Genomic DNA, 19,538 nt, shown 5'->3' with positions numbered 1-19,538 from the left:
GTGTGTGTGTGTGTGTGTGTGTGTGTGTGTGTGTGTGTGTGTGTGTGTCATAACTCGTTGATCTTTGATTTCTTGGAGAGTCACCAAAACTCAGACATTCAGCTCTAAAGTCTGTCACCCACCCAAAGTTTATAGGGTTACAGGAATATCTGATTCCTCTGTGCTGTAAACTCTGCTGTTGTCCCAAAAAAAACACGTTAAAAACATTAAAAACATGTCGGTGAGCCACATCGCTGCACTGGGTGACACGTTTTTATTCATCCGCTGCTGAAAATAGTCCTCAACAAATGAACTATTTCCTCCTGTTTGTTAAAAACTACATGAAACTATATGTTTTTGTCTTTATTTTATAGGAGTCTTTCCATCCCTCGTTATTTTATTGTAACATATTTAATTCTGTTTATCTTGTCTTAGTTTTTCAGAGAGCTCTTTAGATAAGTTTTTAGCTTCCTGCACAAGTGTTAGTTCACTTTAAATTCATGTATAGTTGAGTATATGTAGCTAAAAGTGTTTTTTAATATGTGAATGTCTCAGTCTTCAGTAGGAACCAGTAGAGCTGAGAGACTAACATGTATATATATTTGGACTCGTGTATATACAGGACAGCTGTAACGTTACTGATTGACCTGAAGAGCACAATGATTAACCACTTTTCAACCAGTAAAAAGCAACGGGGACATCATTTTTTTTGCATTTCTCAGTTCCTGAAGGAGATATATCAACCAAAGCTGGATTAACAACCAGACAACTTCTGCCACAGTTTATTCTACATCATGTACGTCTGTCTACGTAATCTGATTAATCTCTAATTGGCTCTAAATTTGCATCACTAAAGTGAGAAAGACTCTGTTTGAAGATTTAGTTTTAGTTTATATTGAGCTCATCTGTTGTTAAAGTTAAAAACTGAGTGACAGGTCGTATTATTCCATCATAGTGCCGTAAGGCTGCAAGCAACTATTATTATATTGAATAATGTATTGATTGTTCAGTGTAAAAAGTCGATCATTATTCTCTGAAGCCCAGGTGAACATATTCATCAAAACTGCTAAAGTAGCAAATATTCACATGTGAGAAGCTGCTGTTTGGGCATCAACAAGGGCCCAACGACACACATTTATCCTATAGGAGGTTAATCCAGCCATGTTATCAATAAATAAATCTTTTTTTTATTATGAGGCTCAAACAAACAGTTGACAGTTCAACAGAAAACTTTGTATCCCGATATTTATCAGACATTTTAGGGGGTTTGCATTTACATAGCTGTGTTCAAAAAGCCGTCTGAACTTGTAGAAGATTTAAAAAATATTTACAATATTACAGATGAAAACTGCTCCATGAACAGGACACGTCAGGAGACATTAGATCAATCATCTGGAGTTAAATACAAACATACAAATCTAAACCTGAAGCACCTTTAACTCTGCTTTGTGACTGAATGTTATATAATATAATTACATAATTTAACTAATTATAAAATATTCTTCCTGTCACATGCACATAAATCACAGAGCATCCTGTACTTTTTTACTTCTGTCGTCACAGTTCTGCCGTCAGAGACGTTTGGCAGCAGGAAACAGAGAGAAGCACAATCACACAGGACTAAAATAACCTGCAGATAATAAATCCTGCAGAAATACACTCCGACTACATACTTATGAAGAACAAAAGACACAAAAACAGACAGTAAGAGACACTTAAAGATGCACGGTGCTGCACACACAAACACTTAGAGAGGAAACTGTTACTTTTCTTACTTTTCACTCTGGTCGCCTGCTTATTGTTCTTCCTTCAGCTCAGGAATCTCAGACAGAGTGGGACATCCAAAGACGCGTCGGAATAAAAAATTAAAAGACACCTTCTGCTCCGACAAACAGTCTGATCTGATGTTACTGTTTGAGCCAAATGTTTCCATCAGGGATGAGTGTGTTTTCATGTGTGTGTATGTGTGAACTTTGACCTCCAGGTGTCAGCTGCTGTCAGGTGAGTGGATCTGCTCATGCTGTAAATCCAATGGCTTCAAAGTTCACACTGACAGTATAACACACACACACACACACACACACACACACACACGCGATCAGCTGAAAGAGAGGTTTATGGTCGACTGTACAAGAATCAGAAGCATAATCGTGTCATTTATGTCTAATTAGTGAACGTGTGTAGTTCACTTGTTGCAGGAAAAATCAGCTCCGGTGCAGAGAATCAGTTCTGCTTTGGTTCCATCCTGCATTACTGCACCTACATCAGAGTCAGATACTGTTATTTACACAATACTGGAATACTGCTGAGTTGTTTACTGTATATGAAACTGGATATTGTATGATTAAAAAAAAACAAAGCTGGAGAGGAAAAAGGAGGTAGAAACTGTTCGAAGTACAGTAAAAGTAGAGTTTGTGTGTGTGTGTGTTTGTGTTTGTGTGTGTGTGTGTGTGTATGTTTGTGTGTGTGCGCGCGCTAACCCTCCTTTTCCTTTCAGAAGTATAATTAATGACACACGTCCATCTCTCATCCTGCCAACACATCCTGACTGCGGCTCTGTGGAGAAACAGGACGTTATGCAACGACTGTCTCCATCCAATGTTTGTCTGAAAGAGACAAAGACAAACTGTAAATCTGCTGCTGTTTGTGTTACAGTTAAGATTATTAAAAAGAGCAACAACAAACAGCACATAATGGAACTTCCTGGATTAATAGTTGAGATTCACATCTCCTGATGTCTCATTTGGTCACTTTGGTTGTAAAATTCTCTTTTTATATTCAGTCAAACTGGAGCTGAACTACTTTAAAATGAAGGAGTTTAAAGCTATATAAGGTTTCAGATCTCCTCTTTTCTTCATTATCTTTACATGTCTGGACCACTTTGAGGCCTGAAATATAACAAATATTAATTATATTAATCTTCACTGCTGCCACAATGATAAAAAAATATTTACTCAGTTTCTTGTTAAAACTGATATTTCATGTTGTTACTAGAAAACAAATTATTAAATTTTTACAAGGAAGCTTTCTTATAATAATAACATATCATTTTATCGTTATATCACAAAACGTTCTCGTTATTTCAACAAACAACGTTATAAGTTTTTATGACAAGAAACTTCTGATCAGTCAGAGTTTAAAGAGACCAAACTTTGTTCTGCACTGACTAGAAACAGTGAAAATGAAGGTTTATATGATTTAATTAAGTTTTAATTGATTATTGGGATGAGACATGACGATGTATCATCCATCCATGTGGCAGGTCAAAGGTCACACACCTGATGTTACAGCTACGTTACATACAGACACTTCAGTTAAACTCTCATTAGTCTCTTTTTAGATTGATTATGATCATAAATATGTTTTTATATTGATTAAAAACTACATCGCTACAGGTTACAGTGTGTCTCAGCACTAAAATTTCTTGTAAAAACTTAATAATTTGGTGGTAACGATGAGTAAATATGTGAATACTGTGAAACACATCCTGATAACAAGATATAAATATGGTTTGTTTTTGTGGCAGTAATAATTAACGATGTTTTCTATTTGTTACTGACATCTTTACATACAGATAAACAACAAGTTCTTCTTCTTTGCTTGTAGTTTTTGAGGCTCAGACTATCTGACATCCAAACGTTTTTCTCATTAACAGACTGAAGAGTTGAGTTTAATCAGTAATGTTGGATTCTTTAACACAATGTATTTTATAAATAAACTGTATGTTTTTCATGTAAGATTTGAATCTGCAAAGTAACAACTAACAGATAAATGTAGCACTTTAACCAGCAGGACATGAAAACAGCTGCGTTAATGTCTTGAATAAACTTTATTAGTCTCCAGCTCTGCTGACAGGACGAGAGGTGGAGCTGCATCATCAGTAAAACATCAGAACAGAGTAACAGACTGTTTCCCAACATCAAGAATACAAAACACATCAAAATCAAACAAAAATAAAACTTTTACATTCAGATAACTGAAGATTAGATTTTTTTCATTCATCGTCCGACTGAGTGTTTTTACAGAGAAGGAACATCAAAAGAAAGAATGAAAAGTTTTGCAGGTTTGACTTAAATATTCACTTAAAACCTTTATTTTATGAACCTTAAATCAGAGACAGAAGACTGTAGAGACGTTCCCTTATGGAAAGATACAATGCACTGACAGTGTCTGATCAGAATACATCTGGTTATATACTAGAAGCTTTGCTCTTTATTTAAAATGAGTCTTTCTTTGTGTTTTAAGGCACTGAAAAGAAGCCGCAAAGCTGCTGATTCCTCAAAGACGACTTCAGTCTCGTCATAGGAACAAAAAAAGGCTTTAAAAACACGTCTGACTGAAGCGTGTTGAACTGAAAAGGCACGAGAGTTCAATATGAAGCCGCTGAAACGAGCAGGCACTGCTGGGGAAATGTGCAAACGTAGCTTTAAGATCTGAGCTGATACTGAAGGATGATTCTTGGGATTCTTGTGCATCTTTAACAACATTATATTCACTAGATTAATATCTGTGATCTGTGAACGCATCTGTTTGGTGTTGAGCAGGTAGTATACGGCGGCTTTTTACAGCTTCTTCTCTGAAAACGACGCTATGAGAGACGCTGAGAGTGAAGCAGAACAGTAAAAGTTGCAGCCGGACAGATAAACAATGAGCTGAAACTCACTATAAAGCTCCGTAAAGCCGAGAGGAGCTGCAGATGATTCTCTGTAGGTTCATCACTACGAGCCAAACACATTACACACTGACATTTATATATAGAAATATACATTAGAGGAGCTTTTTAGTGATGTCACCGTGCACACAGATGTCAGATATGAAACATTAAACCAGCAGACAGTTATGATATATACGTTGTTTTGTGCAGAGTCTCAGTTTGGCGGCAGGTTGTCACTGTTCATAATGAAGCTACATTTAATTTCTGTGGGAAATATTAACGTTACTGCTGCGTTTGTTGCTGCTTCGACTCGTTTCAGTCGTTTTCTGCAGGTTGGAAAAATGTTCACAAACACATACACGCTGCTGTTTCGCTGTCGTCGTCATCGTCTGTGGACTCTTTAAGGAGGAAAGTCTGCAGTCATGAGAGGTCAGAGGTCACCGCCACCGAGCCTCCTCTCTGCCGCTGCTTACAATGTGAGGAAGCTGCAGCCAGCGGACGAACCGTCCACTGCGACGCGTTACAGGACGTCGCGTCCGTCCCGCAGGAACGTGTTAATGGCGAGCAACGGCGGTCACTTCCATTATCACCTGCTGTTCAAACACCACAGACTCTGACCTTTGACCTCGGGCAACCCTGCGGACCCCGCGTCCTGGTTTGAGACTAATTCTGCACTCGAGACGCTAAATAACAGCTTCCTGCTGGAAACATGAAGACGGGTCAGGAACTAAACATGTGACGACTGAATATTGAATCTGTGTGATCCTGTCGGGGTCGTGACCTCTGTGACCTCTGTGACCTCACCCTTGCTGTTTGTTAAATCACCTTCAAATACTATACTTTACATTTTTACACTTTTATCTACAGTAAGTCTTGTTAGTCAGGTTTCCATCCAAACGTTGAGCAAACTTTCAGCAGATTTCCAGAAAAACTGTCAGAATAAAATGTCCTGAATGTTTGTTTCCATCTGAACATCAGCAGATAAACAGCAGGTGGCGCTAATCCTCCAGTCAGTGCTGTTAAACCATCGCAGAAGAAGAGAAAACGACGAGACGACGTCGTTAAAAGAGCGACAGTCAAAGCTCAGACGATGGAAAACATGATGGAAATATGACGTTTCTGTTAGTTTCATGTGTTGATGTGAGGAAGGTTACAGCCTCCTCATCATCATCGCTCCACACAAGTCACATGATTCATCTTCCATCGTTTGCACTCAGATTGAAACTGTGAATAAAAACATGGAGGATGGAAACCTGCTGCCATGACGACGTTTTATCCTCAAACAGGAAACTGAACTCGTTCACGTTCTGACGATCGATTGATAATCGATTGATGATCGATTGATGCTTTTTAATCATTTATGGAGATAAAATCCAAAATATTTGCTGGTTAAAGTTTCTGTATGTTTGGATTGTGTTCTCAGATTAAATAAAACCTTCAGCTTTTTCATTATTTTTGACTTTTTAGAGTAAAAGATGAATCAAGAAAATATTCATAGATTCTGTTAATAATGAAAAAACAAACATTTTGCAAAAGTCTTCAGTGGATATTTAAAAAAAAAGAGATAAAATATTTGAAGGTGAAGGACTTTATTTCAAGACTTTTCCTCCGTCTTATTTTGAAAATTAAAATAAATCTCTTCCACAAGTGAAACCAGTTTGAGCAGCCCAGTGAGTTTGAACCTTCGGTTTAATCAGCTGATGACGAGTTTTTCTTCACTGTGGACGGAAACAAAAACCTCGAAGCTTCGTTTGTTTCAGGAGTTTAAAGTGAAATATTTTCATTAAATCAAATCAAACTTTTTATATAATTTACATTTGGCATTTTTCAGCAGTAATAACCATCTGATGTACTGATGTTGTGTAATTATCTCTTTATATGAAGCTTCCTCACATTCACCTGCTGGATTCAGATTATACTGAACTACAGCTGATGAGTCAACAGAAAGAAAATCAATCAGAAACTATTTTGATTATTGATGAATTGTTTCAAGCAAAACGTTTTTTTGTTCCAAATTCTCAAAAGTGTCGATTTGCTGTTCTGTCTTTGAATTAGAGCTGCAACAATTAGTCTTTTATATTAAGCAGAAAACATTTTGATCATTTTGAGTCATTTTTTAAGAAAAAAATGTCCAAATTCTCTGATTGCAGCTTGTTAAATGTGAATATTTTCTGTTTTCTTTAGTCTCTTTGACAGTAAACTGAAAATCTTTGTGTTGTGGACAAAACAAGACGTTTGAGGACGTCGTCTTAGACTTTTGACATTTTATAGAACAAACAACTAACCAATTAATCGAGGACATAATTGACAGATTAAGTTAATTGCAGCCTTAAATTGAAAATCTTAATGTTTTGAACTGTTGTTCAGATGAAACTGTGGCCTCTAAGAAACTGTAAATTCCATTTTTTCGTAATTTGTTTTTAACATTTTATCAACTAGATGATTAATTAAAGTCAGAGTAATTGATAATGAGAACAGGTGTGTCATTAACCTGCTGCTGAAACACAGACTGGATTTATTTAGAGCCACCGAGGTGAAGACGTCTCTGTGGGTCAGAAGAAGAGGATTGAACAGACTAAATAAACAGAGTCAGCCTTTAAAAACACATCTGCAGTTACCAGCAGTGACCACAGGTGTCGCTATAGCAACCAGGACTGAAATCTGAAGGTTTAAAACTGTAAACTGCATGAAAAGACTTGAAAGCTGATTTCTGTGTTTATCACAGAGAGGTCTGGTCTGTGTGGAGACTTCAAGACAGGAAGTGTTATTTTTTTATCTCTTATTTTATTGTAACTGTTGTGATTCTTTGGTTTTAAGCACTTGAGCATTCGTTCAGCTACAGAAATAAAGTTCTTCTTCTTATTAAATATTTTACAGTGATGATGACGAGGATCGACAACCAGGAGGAAGGAGGGGGAGTGAAATATTTCAAAGTGGCTCATCACATCACTGTGGCTTTTAAACATATGGAGGCAGAAAATAAAGACAACTGAAGGCAGGAAGTTGGTTAATATCAGGATACTTTCTTCTTTCATGATTAAAAGTCCAAATTAAACCAGAATTAGTAAAATACGAGGCTACATTATGCAGGAAGTCATCTTTTGGTGTCTTGAAATCAGCTGAAATGCACTTTACATAAAACCTTATCAAATAAAAGTGTAATATTTCCTCAGTCACTTTGCTTGTGTGTTTGCTGGACAGTTATATTTTTGACCTTTGACCTCCTGGAGCAGGCAGTTTGCTGATGTGTTTCTCTGTCAGTCTGAACATCAGCAGCAGACACGTTGATGATATCTCCTCTGCTCAGTCGGTCTCTTTGGCGTCAGTCTCGGCGCACCGTCGGCTCTAGTCCTCGCTGTGGTTGTACAGGGCGTCCGCGGTGGGGTTTTTGCGGTGGATCGGAGGCACCAGGTGGTCGGGCAGCTCGGTGGGCAGCTCGTAGCCCTCCAGTTTGATCTTGATGAGGTGCTGAGCGAGGGCGAACTCCTCGTCGTCCAGCATGCCGTCCTTGTCGCAGTCGGCCAGCTTCCAGATCTTCCCCAGCACGGTGTTGGGCAGCCGCGAGTTCATCATCTCCTTCTTGGCGTTGACGCCGGTGATCTTGCCGTTGACGGGCATCAGCGTGTAGAAGATCTCGTCGTAGCGGTGCTTGTCCCGGCTGACGATCCAGTCCTCGGCGTCGGCCCCGGCGCTGATGCCCTCGCCGTAGCCCTGACCGAAGGGCCCGTCCTGGGAGCCCTCGAAGGCGCCGCCCGACACCATGGCCGGCGGCTGCTTGGACTCCTCCTCCCGGATCATGGCCATCAGCACGGCGATCTTAGTGGCCAACATCTTATCCACCGACTCGATCAGCTTCATCTTCAGAGACGGGAACTTACTGAAGTCGTAGTGCTGCAGCATGTCCTGGAGGAGGAGGAGAGACGTCAACATTAAACTGTTACAGACATGAACTAACATCTGACGCTCGATTCGCTTCGTTTGTTTAGCAGCGACATTTAACCTGAAGGTCTGTGGGTCAGCTCTATATTTATATTCTGGGACTCTACTGGAATAAAAACTCCTTATTTATCTTCTACTGGTCCTTTATGCAGCCCCTCAGTTCAGCCTCTGTCTGAAACAGGCTCCTGTCTCTTTAAGGCCCCGCCTCCTGATGAGCCTACTCTGTTCTGATTGGTCAGCTTCAGGAAGCTTCCTCCGGCTCCGGAGGCTACGTAAACAAACTATAGTAGCAGGATTTCACTTCTTCTTCTCCTTCTTTACTCTAAATGTCAACTTCTGATCTGAAATATGAGAGTGAACAACAGAACTAACAGCTGTTTGTGGTCATGTGAACAATCTGATGTCATCATGAGGAGGAAGTAGAGGTTACGCTGCAAATAAAGCGTCTAGAGCAGGTTGAAGCCCTGACTTTTGACTTGCAGGCAGCGTTTCTACATACATTCACCTCAAGTTTTGTAACTTTGACCATGTTTAACATCCGACATCAGGACAGGAAATAAATAACAGAAAATGCCAAAAAGCAGAATACGTCCCCTTTAAACGCCACTAAAAAACAGAAGGTTCTGATCCAGGATGGATATTTTTGTTATTTACGCATAAATATAACAGAGTTTTGGGATGAGACTTTCTAACTTCTGGAACAGAACCTGAAGTTCTGGTTTCACTTCGACTCGCTGAGAATCAAATCTCCTGCTTTCCCAACAGGGACTCTGCAGCTGGACACTGTGTCCTCTGATGACCTCTGACCTCTGAGCAAGAACACAGCGTGCAAACCTGCAGGAGGATCAAAATACTACACAACACGTGTCAGAGAGAGAGAGTGTGTGTGTGTGTGTGTTTAGGTCTGCTGTCACCGGGGAACTGAAGAACTATAACATCAACATCCTCTCTCTTCAATAATCTAATAAATATAATGTAGTGAGGGAAACACACACCTGCAGCGTAGCATCTCTCTAAAGGCCTCACACACCAGCTGCAAAGTGTTTTCACATGACGACAGCGTTCAGTTTCGAGAACAGAGCGTTTATCATCACGTTAAGATCAGAAATTCTTCTGTGATGTCACGTTTTTGTTGTTGTTGTTGTTTTTTTTGTACCTGCATCTTGGCGACGTTGGGGAAGTCTCCGGGGCTGATGTGATGCTCTCTCTGCAGGATGGTGTAGATCTCCGGCAGCCTCATGATCAGCTCCTCCTTCTTCTTCTCCCGCCCGAACAGAGACGGCATCTCCTTCTTCAGGTAGCTGATGATGTAAGCGTGCACCTGCAAAGGACGACAGCAGCGGTGTTTAAACACAATTAAAATGATGAAAAACATCTTACAATAATGTCATGTTTAATCAATTTAATGAATGTTATTTATCAAACGACGACACTGAGACGTCCCTCATGGTGCAGAAGTTCTGTTGACATCATAGAACGCTTTGTTTTTATCACCCGCCTTCAGAAAGATGAACTTGACAGTTACTCAAAGGGGAAGGCGAACACACACACACACACACACACACACACACACACACACACACAGCCTGCTGTCAGGCCTCGGTTGAGCTCCGTTCAACAACAACACTGTTTATACAACAGTTTCCTCAATCACAGAGCTGAGACAGGAAGGCTGCTGTCCTGAGACAGACACAGAGGACAGGTAGGAGAGATTAAATATAATAAGCTCATAGTTTTGACTTCTAATGTTTGATTTAAATAGTCCAAAAAATGACTTAACGCCTCAGTATTTTTTTTTTTGTCACTAGACTTTTCACACGTTTCTTTCTGGTGGAAATGAGGCTCCGTATAAATAAAACAAAGGTCTCAGTTTCACTCAAACGTGAGACGAGATGTTGAGATGTCTCACTCTGGACCAAAGTGTTGGACCAAACAACTTTCATATCTACAAAATGTCTCGGTTCAAATAAAGTCCAAGACTTTATAAATGATATAAAGACAACATCAGTATCATCCACAGTACAATCACTCCAAATCAAACATCAAGAAAAAAAATTACATAAGATTATATAAGATTTATTTACAAAATAACAAGCAACATGAGTTTCAAACCTTCATATAAGCCACAATTTCTTTCTAAAAGTGTGATAGTTTATTTTTTGTTTACATACATTCATCTAAAGGAACAAAGTAGGAGTTCAGACAACCCTGCAAAAGTCGTCTTTAGGATATGAAATGTTTTACTTTTTTGGGCCAAATGTACAAACAGGGGGACATAAACTAGACGACACATTAAAGGACAGGTTCACCATTTTTATTTTCTAAAAACCCGACTCGCAGTTGGAAACGGGAGGCGAAAAGCGTTCAGCTATCTAGCCGTCCATCCAACCCGCCACCTTCCAATTAGGAACTTTGTCATCTTATACAGATGTCACCGGTGTCATGGAGTCTGTTTCAGACGTTGTCTATCGGACTACCCTGCTTCCTTATGTGGAAGGAGCTGTGAGTGAGAACAGGCTGGAGGAATGATTACAGCCAGGAAAACATCTGTAAAATGTTCATACCGTATGTGCACCTGACCTGCTTGAAAACTTGTGAACCCGTTGTTTAAAGAGAAAAGGAAGCAGCTCTCGGGCCAGATGAAATCACCTCTTGTTTGATTAGAAATACATCCTGAAATCTGAATGATATCAATGAAAGACGGAGCAGAAAAACAGGCGACTGAGCGGCGCCGGGAGAGAGAGTAAACTACACCGCTGCTGATGAATGAATTAACACCAGGAGGAGGAAGAGGAGGAATGTAGGTATGAGGGCAGAGAGCCCCGTCGGTCCTTCGTACCGACCCCCCCCCTGCATTATGGGAGGTGGAAGGAAGGAAGGAGGGGAGGGAGGGAGGTAGCGTAAATAAAAGGAGGGAGTGAGGTCATCTCTGAGGGCAAAGAGCCAGAGAACATCAGGACCATTAACCAGTAGTTAACAGGAGGGAGGAAGAGTAAAAATAAACTGGATTTAACTGGTTCTCAACACATTTGTTGACTAGAAGTCTTTCAGCAACAATTAATCATTAACATCTTCAGTAAAGCTCCTACTGTACACGCACTGCAGGAATGTCCCATTACACAACCAGAACAACCAGAACAACCAGAACAACCAGAACAACCAGAACAACCAGAACAAACTCTGTGGTCGGTCCGTGAACTCCAGAACGACACACAGAAGTGTTTTCTGATCCGACGCCCTGATCAGCAGGATTACGTCCTCTGTCTGTACTTTCCAAAACCATTACACAACACAGTTGGAAAATAAATATGTTTCATAACTTGACAACGTTGTGGTTACGTTTTGTTTAGGTTTACGTGGCGTTCATGTAACGTCGGACGGATCAGAAAGATTCTCGTGTTAAGGACTTGTGAGTGTTCACGTCATCTGACAACTGATGAAGGTCGTATAAGGGTTTAAAAGACAGAATGACATTATATCCATTAATTTAAGGTTTGTTATATTGAAGGACATTCTGCGGCTGGTGTGAGGTGACAATGTTAGTTTGGTTTTCAGGCTCTTTCATATTATTAATTGTAAAGTCAGATCTCAGTGGTCTGCAGGACCTCATATGACTCAGGACTTTATCCCACACATCTGTGTTTTGGTGTGGCGCCTTCAGCACATTTACTGATCAAATCCAAGTGAAAAGTAACAGCGCTCGAGGCCGATGACCCTCCTGAATCTGCAGACAAAAAAACACTCTCAGTGCTCTCATTAGCAGTTCTCCACCCAGGAGAGGAAGAAAACAAGAAGTCCTTCATGACAAATAAAAACAACAAACAATCCTGAAGTACCAGATGTAATTTAAACAAACATACTATCAGCTTATATAGTTCAGTCCTTTAAGTTCTTCATGTCATATGAGCTATTTATGATTATAAGACAACCAACTGATGTTTTTGTAAAAAGTCTTTTTGAAGATAGTCCTGTTGTTTCCCTGAGATACTGTTAATCCAAGAAGAAGAGAGTCCTCATGCTTCCGTTAGAGCAGAACTCACAATTTCACTCTCACCTGTCACTGATCAGTGTGTCTGTTTGAGCTCCTCATCAGTGACAGCAGATACAGCAAAGTTCAAATACTACATAACAAGTAAAAGTCCTGCATGAAAAATCCTTCTACAGTAGAATTACATAAGTATTATGAGCTTGATGTAGTTCAAGTATTGCAGTAAAAGTAGTGGTTCGGTCCCTCTGACTGATATATTATTATATATGACATCATTAAGAGGTGAAGAGGTGAAGTTTCAGAGCTGAAAACCATCAGCTCTCCTGATGCTGTGAACAGAAACATGACTTCCTGCAGGAAGTCGTTCTCTTCAGGAACAACAGAAAACAACAACTACAGTACCTCCACCCTGTGAACTTCAAACACTCTGAGACTGATGGAGCCCCTTCAGGTCTCACAAAGAAACACATGGTGATATTTATCATGTGAACCCTGGCAGGAAGCTTCCTTCCCCAACACAAACGCAGAAGTCCCGGGCCGGTTAATGACGTGGTCGGATCAGGTGGTCAGTCTAAACAAAGGTCCAGGTCTCTTCATGACAGCAGTCTGAGTTCATTTTTACAGAGGCTTTAAATTTAGTTTCACGTCTACTTTCTATTTTCTCAAGAAGAGGAAGAAGAAGAAATGTCATGTGTTTCAATTCCTTCATTGTCCTCTTAAAAATGAAACTTTAGAATAGCTTTCGTTCTCTGTGGTTACAAACAGACACAGATATTCAATCTAACCTGACAGAGAATCATCAAATTCTCGTCATTTTCGTCAGTATCAGAGTAATCCAGCAACAGTTGTCTGTACATCCATGAATACACTGCAAACAGGAGCCGCTAACAGCTGATTCAGCAGAATTTTAATGTCGTAAGTTTGCCAACATGTACACAAATATCGGCTATGAAGAGAATCACAGTACCTTCATTGGATGAGGTTTTATGGGTTCGTCCTTCTCTGATGGCCCATATTAGTTCACATTTTGTCAAATAGGCTCCATTAAAGTCATGTGAATCAGCTGTTTGCAGTGTAACATGATGTACAGGAAACCGTCACTATGAGCAGATTCTCAGGCAGGTTCTGAAAGGTTCCTGCTCCTGTGATGTTCTTCCTGTCTGAAGTTTGAGGAAGATCAAATGTCTTCGACTTTTTCTGTCTGGGATACACAACCAAGCATTCCACAATTTTCCCATGATTCCATAAACAAAACAGACGTTGGGACACTGGCGGGATTGACCTGCAGGTCTCGGTGTTAATTCCAACGTCAACGTGTCATTTCCTGTCTCACCTTGGCCAGCCTCGCCCTCTTGATGAGGTCGTTCAGTTTACGGAGCGCCGCGTTCCTCGGAAGACTCTGAATGTCCCTGAACAGATCCTGAGACTCCGCCTCAAACAGACGCCTGAGGAGGGACATGAACGCATGAATGAATGAATTAATGACCTGCTGAATGAATGACTAAATGAGTAATAACTGAATGAATGAATGAAGGAATGGATGAAAGAAATAAAGAAAGAAAAGTTATGATGTCGTGGTTTAATGGCTGAATCAGAATGTACGAATGACTGAATTAATGAATGGTATTGTATCCTGGCTTGCTGAATGAATGGATGAATGAATGAATGAATGGAGGGTACTCATCAAGGCTTGCTAAATGAATTAATTACTTTACTTTACTAAGTGAATGAATGAATGACTAAATGAATGAATGAATGAATGAATGGATGAACTTGCTCTCTGACCTGTTCTCAGTGTTCTGCAGCGGTTTGGCCCAGAAGGAGCCCAGGTAAACTCTCACCACCTCTGGAGTGTTGATCACCTTCCCCAGTGACCACATGAGGGCGCCGTACACCCGCATCAGCTGCTGCGTGTCCACCTGAGAGCACAGGTGAAGAACAGGTGAGGAACAGGTGAGGAACAGGTGAGGAACAGGTGAGGAACAAAAGAGGAACAGGTGAGGAACAGGTGAGGAACAGGTGAGGAACAGGTGAGGAACAGAAGAGGAACAGATGAGGAACAGGTGAGGAACAGGTGAGGAACAGGTGAAGAACAGGTGAAGAACAGGTGAGGAACAAGTGAGGAACAGGCGAGGAACAGGTGAGGAACAGGTGAGAAACAAAAGAGGAACAGATGAGGAACAGGTGAGGAACAGGTGAGGAACAGGTGAAGAACAGGTGAAGAACAGGTGAGGAACAGGTGAAGAACAGGTGAAGAACAGGTGAGGAACAGGTGAAGAACAGGTGAAGAACAGGTGAAGAACAGGTGAGGAACAGGTGAGGAACAGATGAGGAACAGGTGAGGAACAGGTGAGGAACAAAAGAGGAACAGGTGAGGAACAGGTGAGGAACAGGTGAGGAACAGGTGAAGAACAGGTGAGGAACAGGTGAGGAACAGGTGAGGAACAGGTGAAGAACAGGTGAGGAACAGGTGAGGAACAGGTGAGGAACAAAAGAGGAACAGGTGAAGAACAGGTGAGGAACAGGTGAGGAACAGGTGAAGAACAGGTGAGGAACAGGTGAGGAACAGGTGAAGAACAGGTGAGGAACAGGTGAGGAACAGGTGAGGAACAAAAGAGGAACAGGTGAGGAACAGGTGAGGAACAGGTGAGACCAGGTGAGGAACAGGTGAAAAACAGGAGAGGAACAGGTGAGAACAGGAGAGGAAGAGGTGAGGAAGAGGTGAGGAAGAGGTGAGGAACAGATGAAGAACAGGTGAGGAACAGAAGAGAAACAGGAGAGGAACAGGTGAGACCAGGTGAGGAACAGGTGAGACCAGGAGAGGAACAGAAGAGGAACAGGAGAGGAACAGGTGAGACCAGGTGAGGAACAGGTGAAGAACAGGAGAGGAACAGGTGAGAACAGGAGAGGAAGAGGTGAGGAAGAGGTGAGGAAGAGGTGAGGAAGAGGTGAGGAAGAGGTGAGGAACAGATGAAGAACAGGTGAGGAACAGGTGAGAACAGGTGAGAACAGGAGAGGAAGAGGTGAGGAAGAGGTGAGGAACAGGTGAGGAACAGGTGAGGAACAGGAGAAGAACAGGTGAGACCAGGTGAGGAACAGGTGAGGAACAGGGGAGGAACAGGTGAGGAACAGGTGAGGAACAGGTGAGGAACAGGTGAGGAACAGGTGTGGAACAGGAGAGGAACAGGAGAGGAACAGGTGAGGAACAGGTGAGGAACAGGTGAAGAACAGGTGAGGAACAAAAGAGGAACAGGTGAAGAAAAGGTGAGGAACAGGTGAGACCAGGAGAGGAACAGAAGAGGAACAGGTGAGGAACAGGTGAAGAACAGGAGAGGAACAGGTGAGAACAGGAGAGGAAGAGGTGAGGAAGAGGTGAGGAACAGATGAAGAACAGGTGAAGAACAGGTGAGGAACAGGAGAAGAACAGGTGAGGAACAGGTGAGGAACAGAAGAGGAACAGGTGAGGAACAGAAGAGGAACAGGTGAAGAACAGGTGAGGAACAGGTGAGGAACAGGTGAGGAACAGGTGAGGAACAGGTGAGGAACAGGTGAAGAACAGGTGAGGAACAGGTGAGGAACAAAAGAGGAACAGGTGAAGAACAGGTGAGGAACAGGTGAAGAACAGGTGAAGAACAGGTGAGGAACAGGTGAAGAACAGGTGAGGAACAAAAGAGGAACAGGTGAGGAACAAAAGAGGAACAGGTGAGACCAGGTGAGGAACAGGTGAAGAACAGGAGAGGAACAGGTGAGAACAGGAGAGGAAGAGGTGAGGAAGAGGTGAGGAACAGAAGAGGAACAGGTGAGGAACAGGTGAGGAACAGGTGAAGAACAGGTGAGGAACAGGTGAGGAACAGGTGAGGAACAGGTGAGGAACAGGTGAAGAACAGGTGAGGAACAGGTGAGGAACAAAAGAGGAACAGGTGAAGAACAGGTGAGGAACAGGTGAAGAACAGGTGAAGAACAGGTGAGGAACAGGTGAAGAACAGGTGAGGAACAAAAGAGGAACAGGTGAGGAACAAAAGAGGAACAGGTGAGACCAGGTGAGGAACAGGTGAAGAACAGGAGAGGAACAGGTGAGAACAGGAGAGGAAGAGGTGAGGAAGAGGTGAGGAACAGATGAAGAACAGGTGAGGAACAGGTGAGAACAGGTGAGAACAGGAGAGGAAGAGGTGAGGAAGAGGTGAGGAAGAGGTGAGGAACAGGAGAAGAACAGGTGAGAACAGGTGAGGAAGAGGTGAGGAACAGAAGAGGAACAGGTGAAGAACAGGTGAAGAACAGGAGAGGAACAGGTGAGGAACAGAAGAGGAACAGGTGAGGAACAGGTTAAGAACAGGTGAGGAACAGAAGAGGAACAGGAGAAGAACAGGTGAAGAACAGGTGAGAACAGGTGAGGAACAGGTGAGGAACAGAAGAGGAACAGGTGTGGAACAGAAGAGGAACAGGTGAGGAACAGGTGAGGAACAGGTGAAGAACAGGTGAGGAACAGGTGAGGAACAGGTGAGGAACAGGTGAAGAACAGGTAAGGAACAGGTGAGGAACAAAAGAGGAACAGGTGAAGAACAAAAGAGGAACAGGTGAAGAACAGGTGAAGAACAGGTGAGGAACAAAAGAGGAACAGGTGAGACCAGGTGAGGAACAGGTGAAGAACAGGAGAGGAACAGGTGAGAACAGGAGAGGAACAGGTGAGGAAGAGGTGAGGAAGAGGTGAGGAACAGGTGAGGAACAGAAGAGGAACAGGTTAAGAACAGGTGAGGAACAGAAGAGGAACAGGTGAGGAACAGGTGAGGAACAGGTGAGGAACAGAAGAGGAACAGGTGTGGAACAGGTGAGGAACAGGTGAGGAACAGGTGAGGAACAGGTGAAGAACAGGTGTGGAACAGGTGAGGAACAGGTGAGGAACAGGAGAGGAACAGGTGAGGAACAGGTGAGGAACAGGTGAAGAACAGGTGAAGAACAGGTGAGGAACAGGTGAGGAACAGGTGAGGAACAGGTGAAGAACAGGTGAGGAACAGGTGAGGAACAGGTGAGGAACAGGTGAGGAACACCCCCCACCTGGTCAGCCTTGTTGAGGACGACTCGGATCTTGTCGTCTTGACCTTTGAAGGCTCTGATGGCCTCAGAGAACTCGTCAGAAATGTCCAGTTTGTGAGCGTCGAACAGTAGAATGATGCGATCGACCCGCTCGCCGAACCACCGCAGGACCTCCGCAAAGTCATAACCTGCAGACACACACAGGAGGATTATTAGTCACACGCTTCATCTACAGTCAAAGCAACCTCTGAAACACCGTCTGGACATTCTGACAAAATCCAGTCTGTGCAAAAACGTATTTAAAAGTTTATCTGAAGCTAATATGAAGCTTCAGCGTCCAAATGAGTCAAATCCAGTAGATATCTTTCAACGTTACAGTCTTTTTAGTGCCAAAGTTCCTCTTTTTGTTACTATACTTCCACCTGCAGCTCAACAGGGAAACACTGTCCGAGGAAACACAAAGAGGGAATTTGATGCTAAAAAGACTGTAAATGTGTCAGATATCCACTTGATATGACTAACTCAGACTGCTGAAGCTGAATAGAAGCTTCACACAGACTTTTAAATCACTGTGTGGACACACTGTGGATTTCGGCCTCCATCACTTACATTGAAAGCACATCTGAAGGGGAAACATTGTGAACTGGTCCTTTAAGAACAAATGTGTTTATATGAGTTCTTCTTGCATGAGGCTCATTGTAATGCCCTCTGATATGATGGAAACACGACTCTGTGTGTGAGTGTGTGTAAAGTGATCTGTGACCGTCAGGGTGTGGTTCCTCTGAAACTGGGTGACACTGAGCTCTGAACTGGAAACTAAAACAGAGACAAAAAGCTTTTACACTTTAAGAGAAGAAAGAGCTACGCTACAGATAGAAATCTGTGTTCTACTCGTCTTTACTGCGTAAGCGGAAAATATCCTGATACTGGAAACAGAAACAGGATATTTTCAGAGATCTAACAAGCAGTTTGACCAGAAAGAACAGTTTCACCAGACTTTGTGCTACTTTACAGTTTAAATCCACTAACAGCTATAATTACGACGTGGTCACATGACTCAGCTGAGTAAACTTCATAACCTGATGAAGGCCGTGACATGCAGCTGAAAGTTCAGGGGGGGAAAGCTAGTATGTGAACCCTGAGTTGTTTTTGTTAAGAGTGAACTTTCACTCCCAGCATATTTAATTGCTAATAATACTTTAGTAACGTGAACTTTTACTTGTTTTGTAGTATTTGTAGCTGCAGGACGTCACTGCATCTTCCAGCAGTGACTCAAATACAGTTTTTACTTACAGAGATTTGAATGGGAAACATTATTTTATTATGGGACACTTAAAACAGAGACAGAGTTAGTTACCATCTGCCCACATATACAACCACCTCTTATCATGTGACCAAAGTTTCATATCACCATTCTACATAATGAGGAGCCACTTCTACTTTTAGTAGAAGTAAAAGATCTGAGAACACCAGAAGGAAGTGAGGAAATAATCAATTAGTTGTCATATCTTCTCTAAAATGATCATTTGCTGTTTTTCTCTGTTTTATGTCAGTCTGAGCTGAAACTAACGAGTATTCTCTTGATTATCTGATTATTTGTTTGATCTTTAAAAATGTGAAAAAAGGGTGAAAAATATGGATCAATGTTTCCCAAAACGTCCTCAAATGTCTTGTTTTTGTCCACAAGCCAAAGATATTCAGTTAATTCAGATATTAATCGATTATCAAAAACAGTTAACAGTTGGCATCGAATCGATTAATCGCTGCAGCTTTAAACAAATCCAGACATTTGATCAGAGGACACCGAGGACTGTGAGAGAATGTGATGGACTTACATCAGGTCAAACTCTCACCTGCCAACAGGAAATGACTTATATTCCCATCAGCCTCGGCTCTACATGTGTTACGTCGTTTTGTGTTTGTCCTCGTCTTTAAAGTCACCTTTCA

General features: G+C 41.9%; 2 protein-coding genes across 2 annotated transcripts in view; both read right to left on the bottom strand.

Annotated features, from left to right (window-relative positions):
• The window catches only part of sptbn5 (spectrin, beta, non-erythrocytic 5), a 71,580-nt gene extending 69,672 nt beyond the window's left edge, over positions 1-1,908 (bottom strand). Inside the window, exon 1 of the mRNA XM_067613489.1 lies at positions 1,755-1,908. The gene's annotated coding sequence lies outside the window, so the exon portion shown is untranslated. The remainder of the gene's footprint in view (positions 1-1,754) is intronic.
• Positions 1,909-3,789: 1,881 nt separating this feature from the next.
• ehd4 (EH-domain containing 4) overlaps positions 3,790-19,538 on the bottom strand; it is a 46,156-nt gene continuing 30,407 nt past the window's right edge. Inside the window, exons 4-8 of the mRNA XM_067613348.1 lie at positions 17,613-17,779; positions 14,346-14,479; positions 13,894-14,005; positions 9,729-9,893; positions 3,790-8,536 (exon numbers count right to left, since the gene is read on the bottom strand). Coding sequence (XP_067469449.1) covers positions 7,979-8,536; positions 9,729-9,893; positions 13,894-14,005; positions 14,346-14,479; positions 17,613-17,779 — 1,136 coding nt within the window. The 3' untranslated portion in view covers positions 3,790-7,978. The remainder of the gene's footprint in view (positions 8,537-9,728; positions 9,894-13,893; positions 14,006-14,345; positions 14,480-17,612; positions 17,780-19,538) is intronic.

The sequence above is a fragment of the Thunnus thynnus genome, chromosome 16, assembly GCF_963924715.1.
Source record: "Thunnus thynnus chromosome 16, fThuThy2.1, whole genome shotgun sequence".
In the NCBI taxonomy this organism is placed as follows: Eukaryota; Metazoa; Chordata; class Actinopteri; order Scombriformes; family Scombridae; genus Thunnus; species Thunnus thynnus.
The sequence above is the reverse complement of the archived record's forward strand: the minus strand, read 5'-3'. Positions and strand labels throughout refer to the sequence as shown.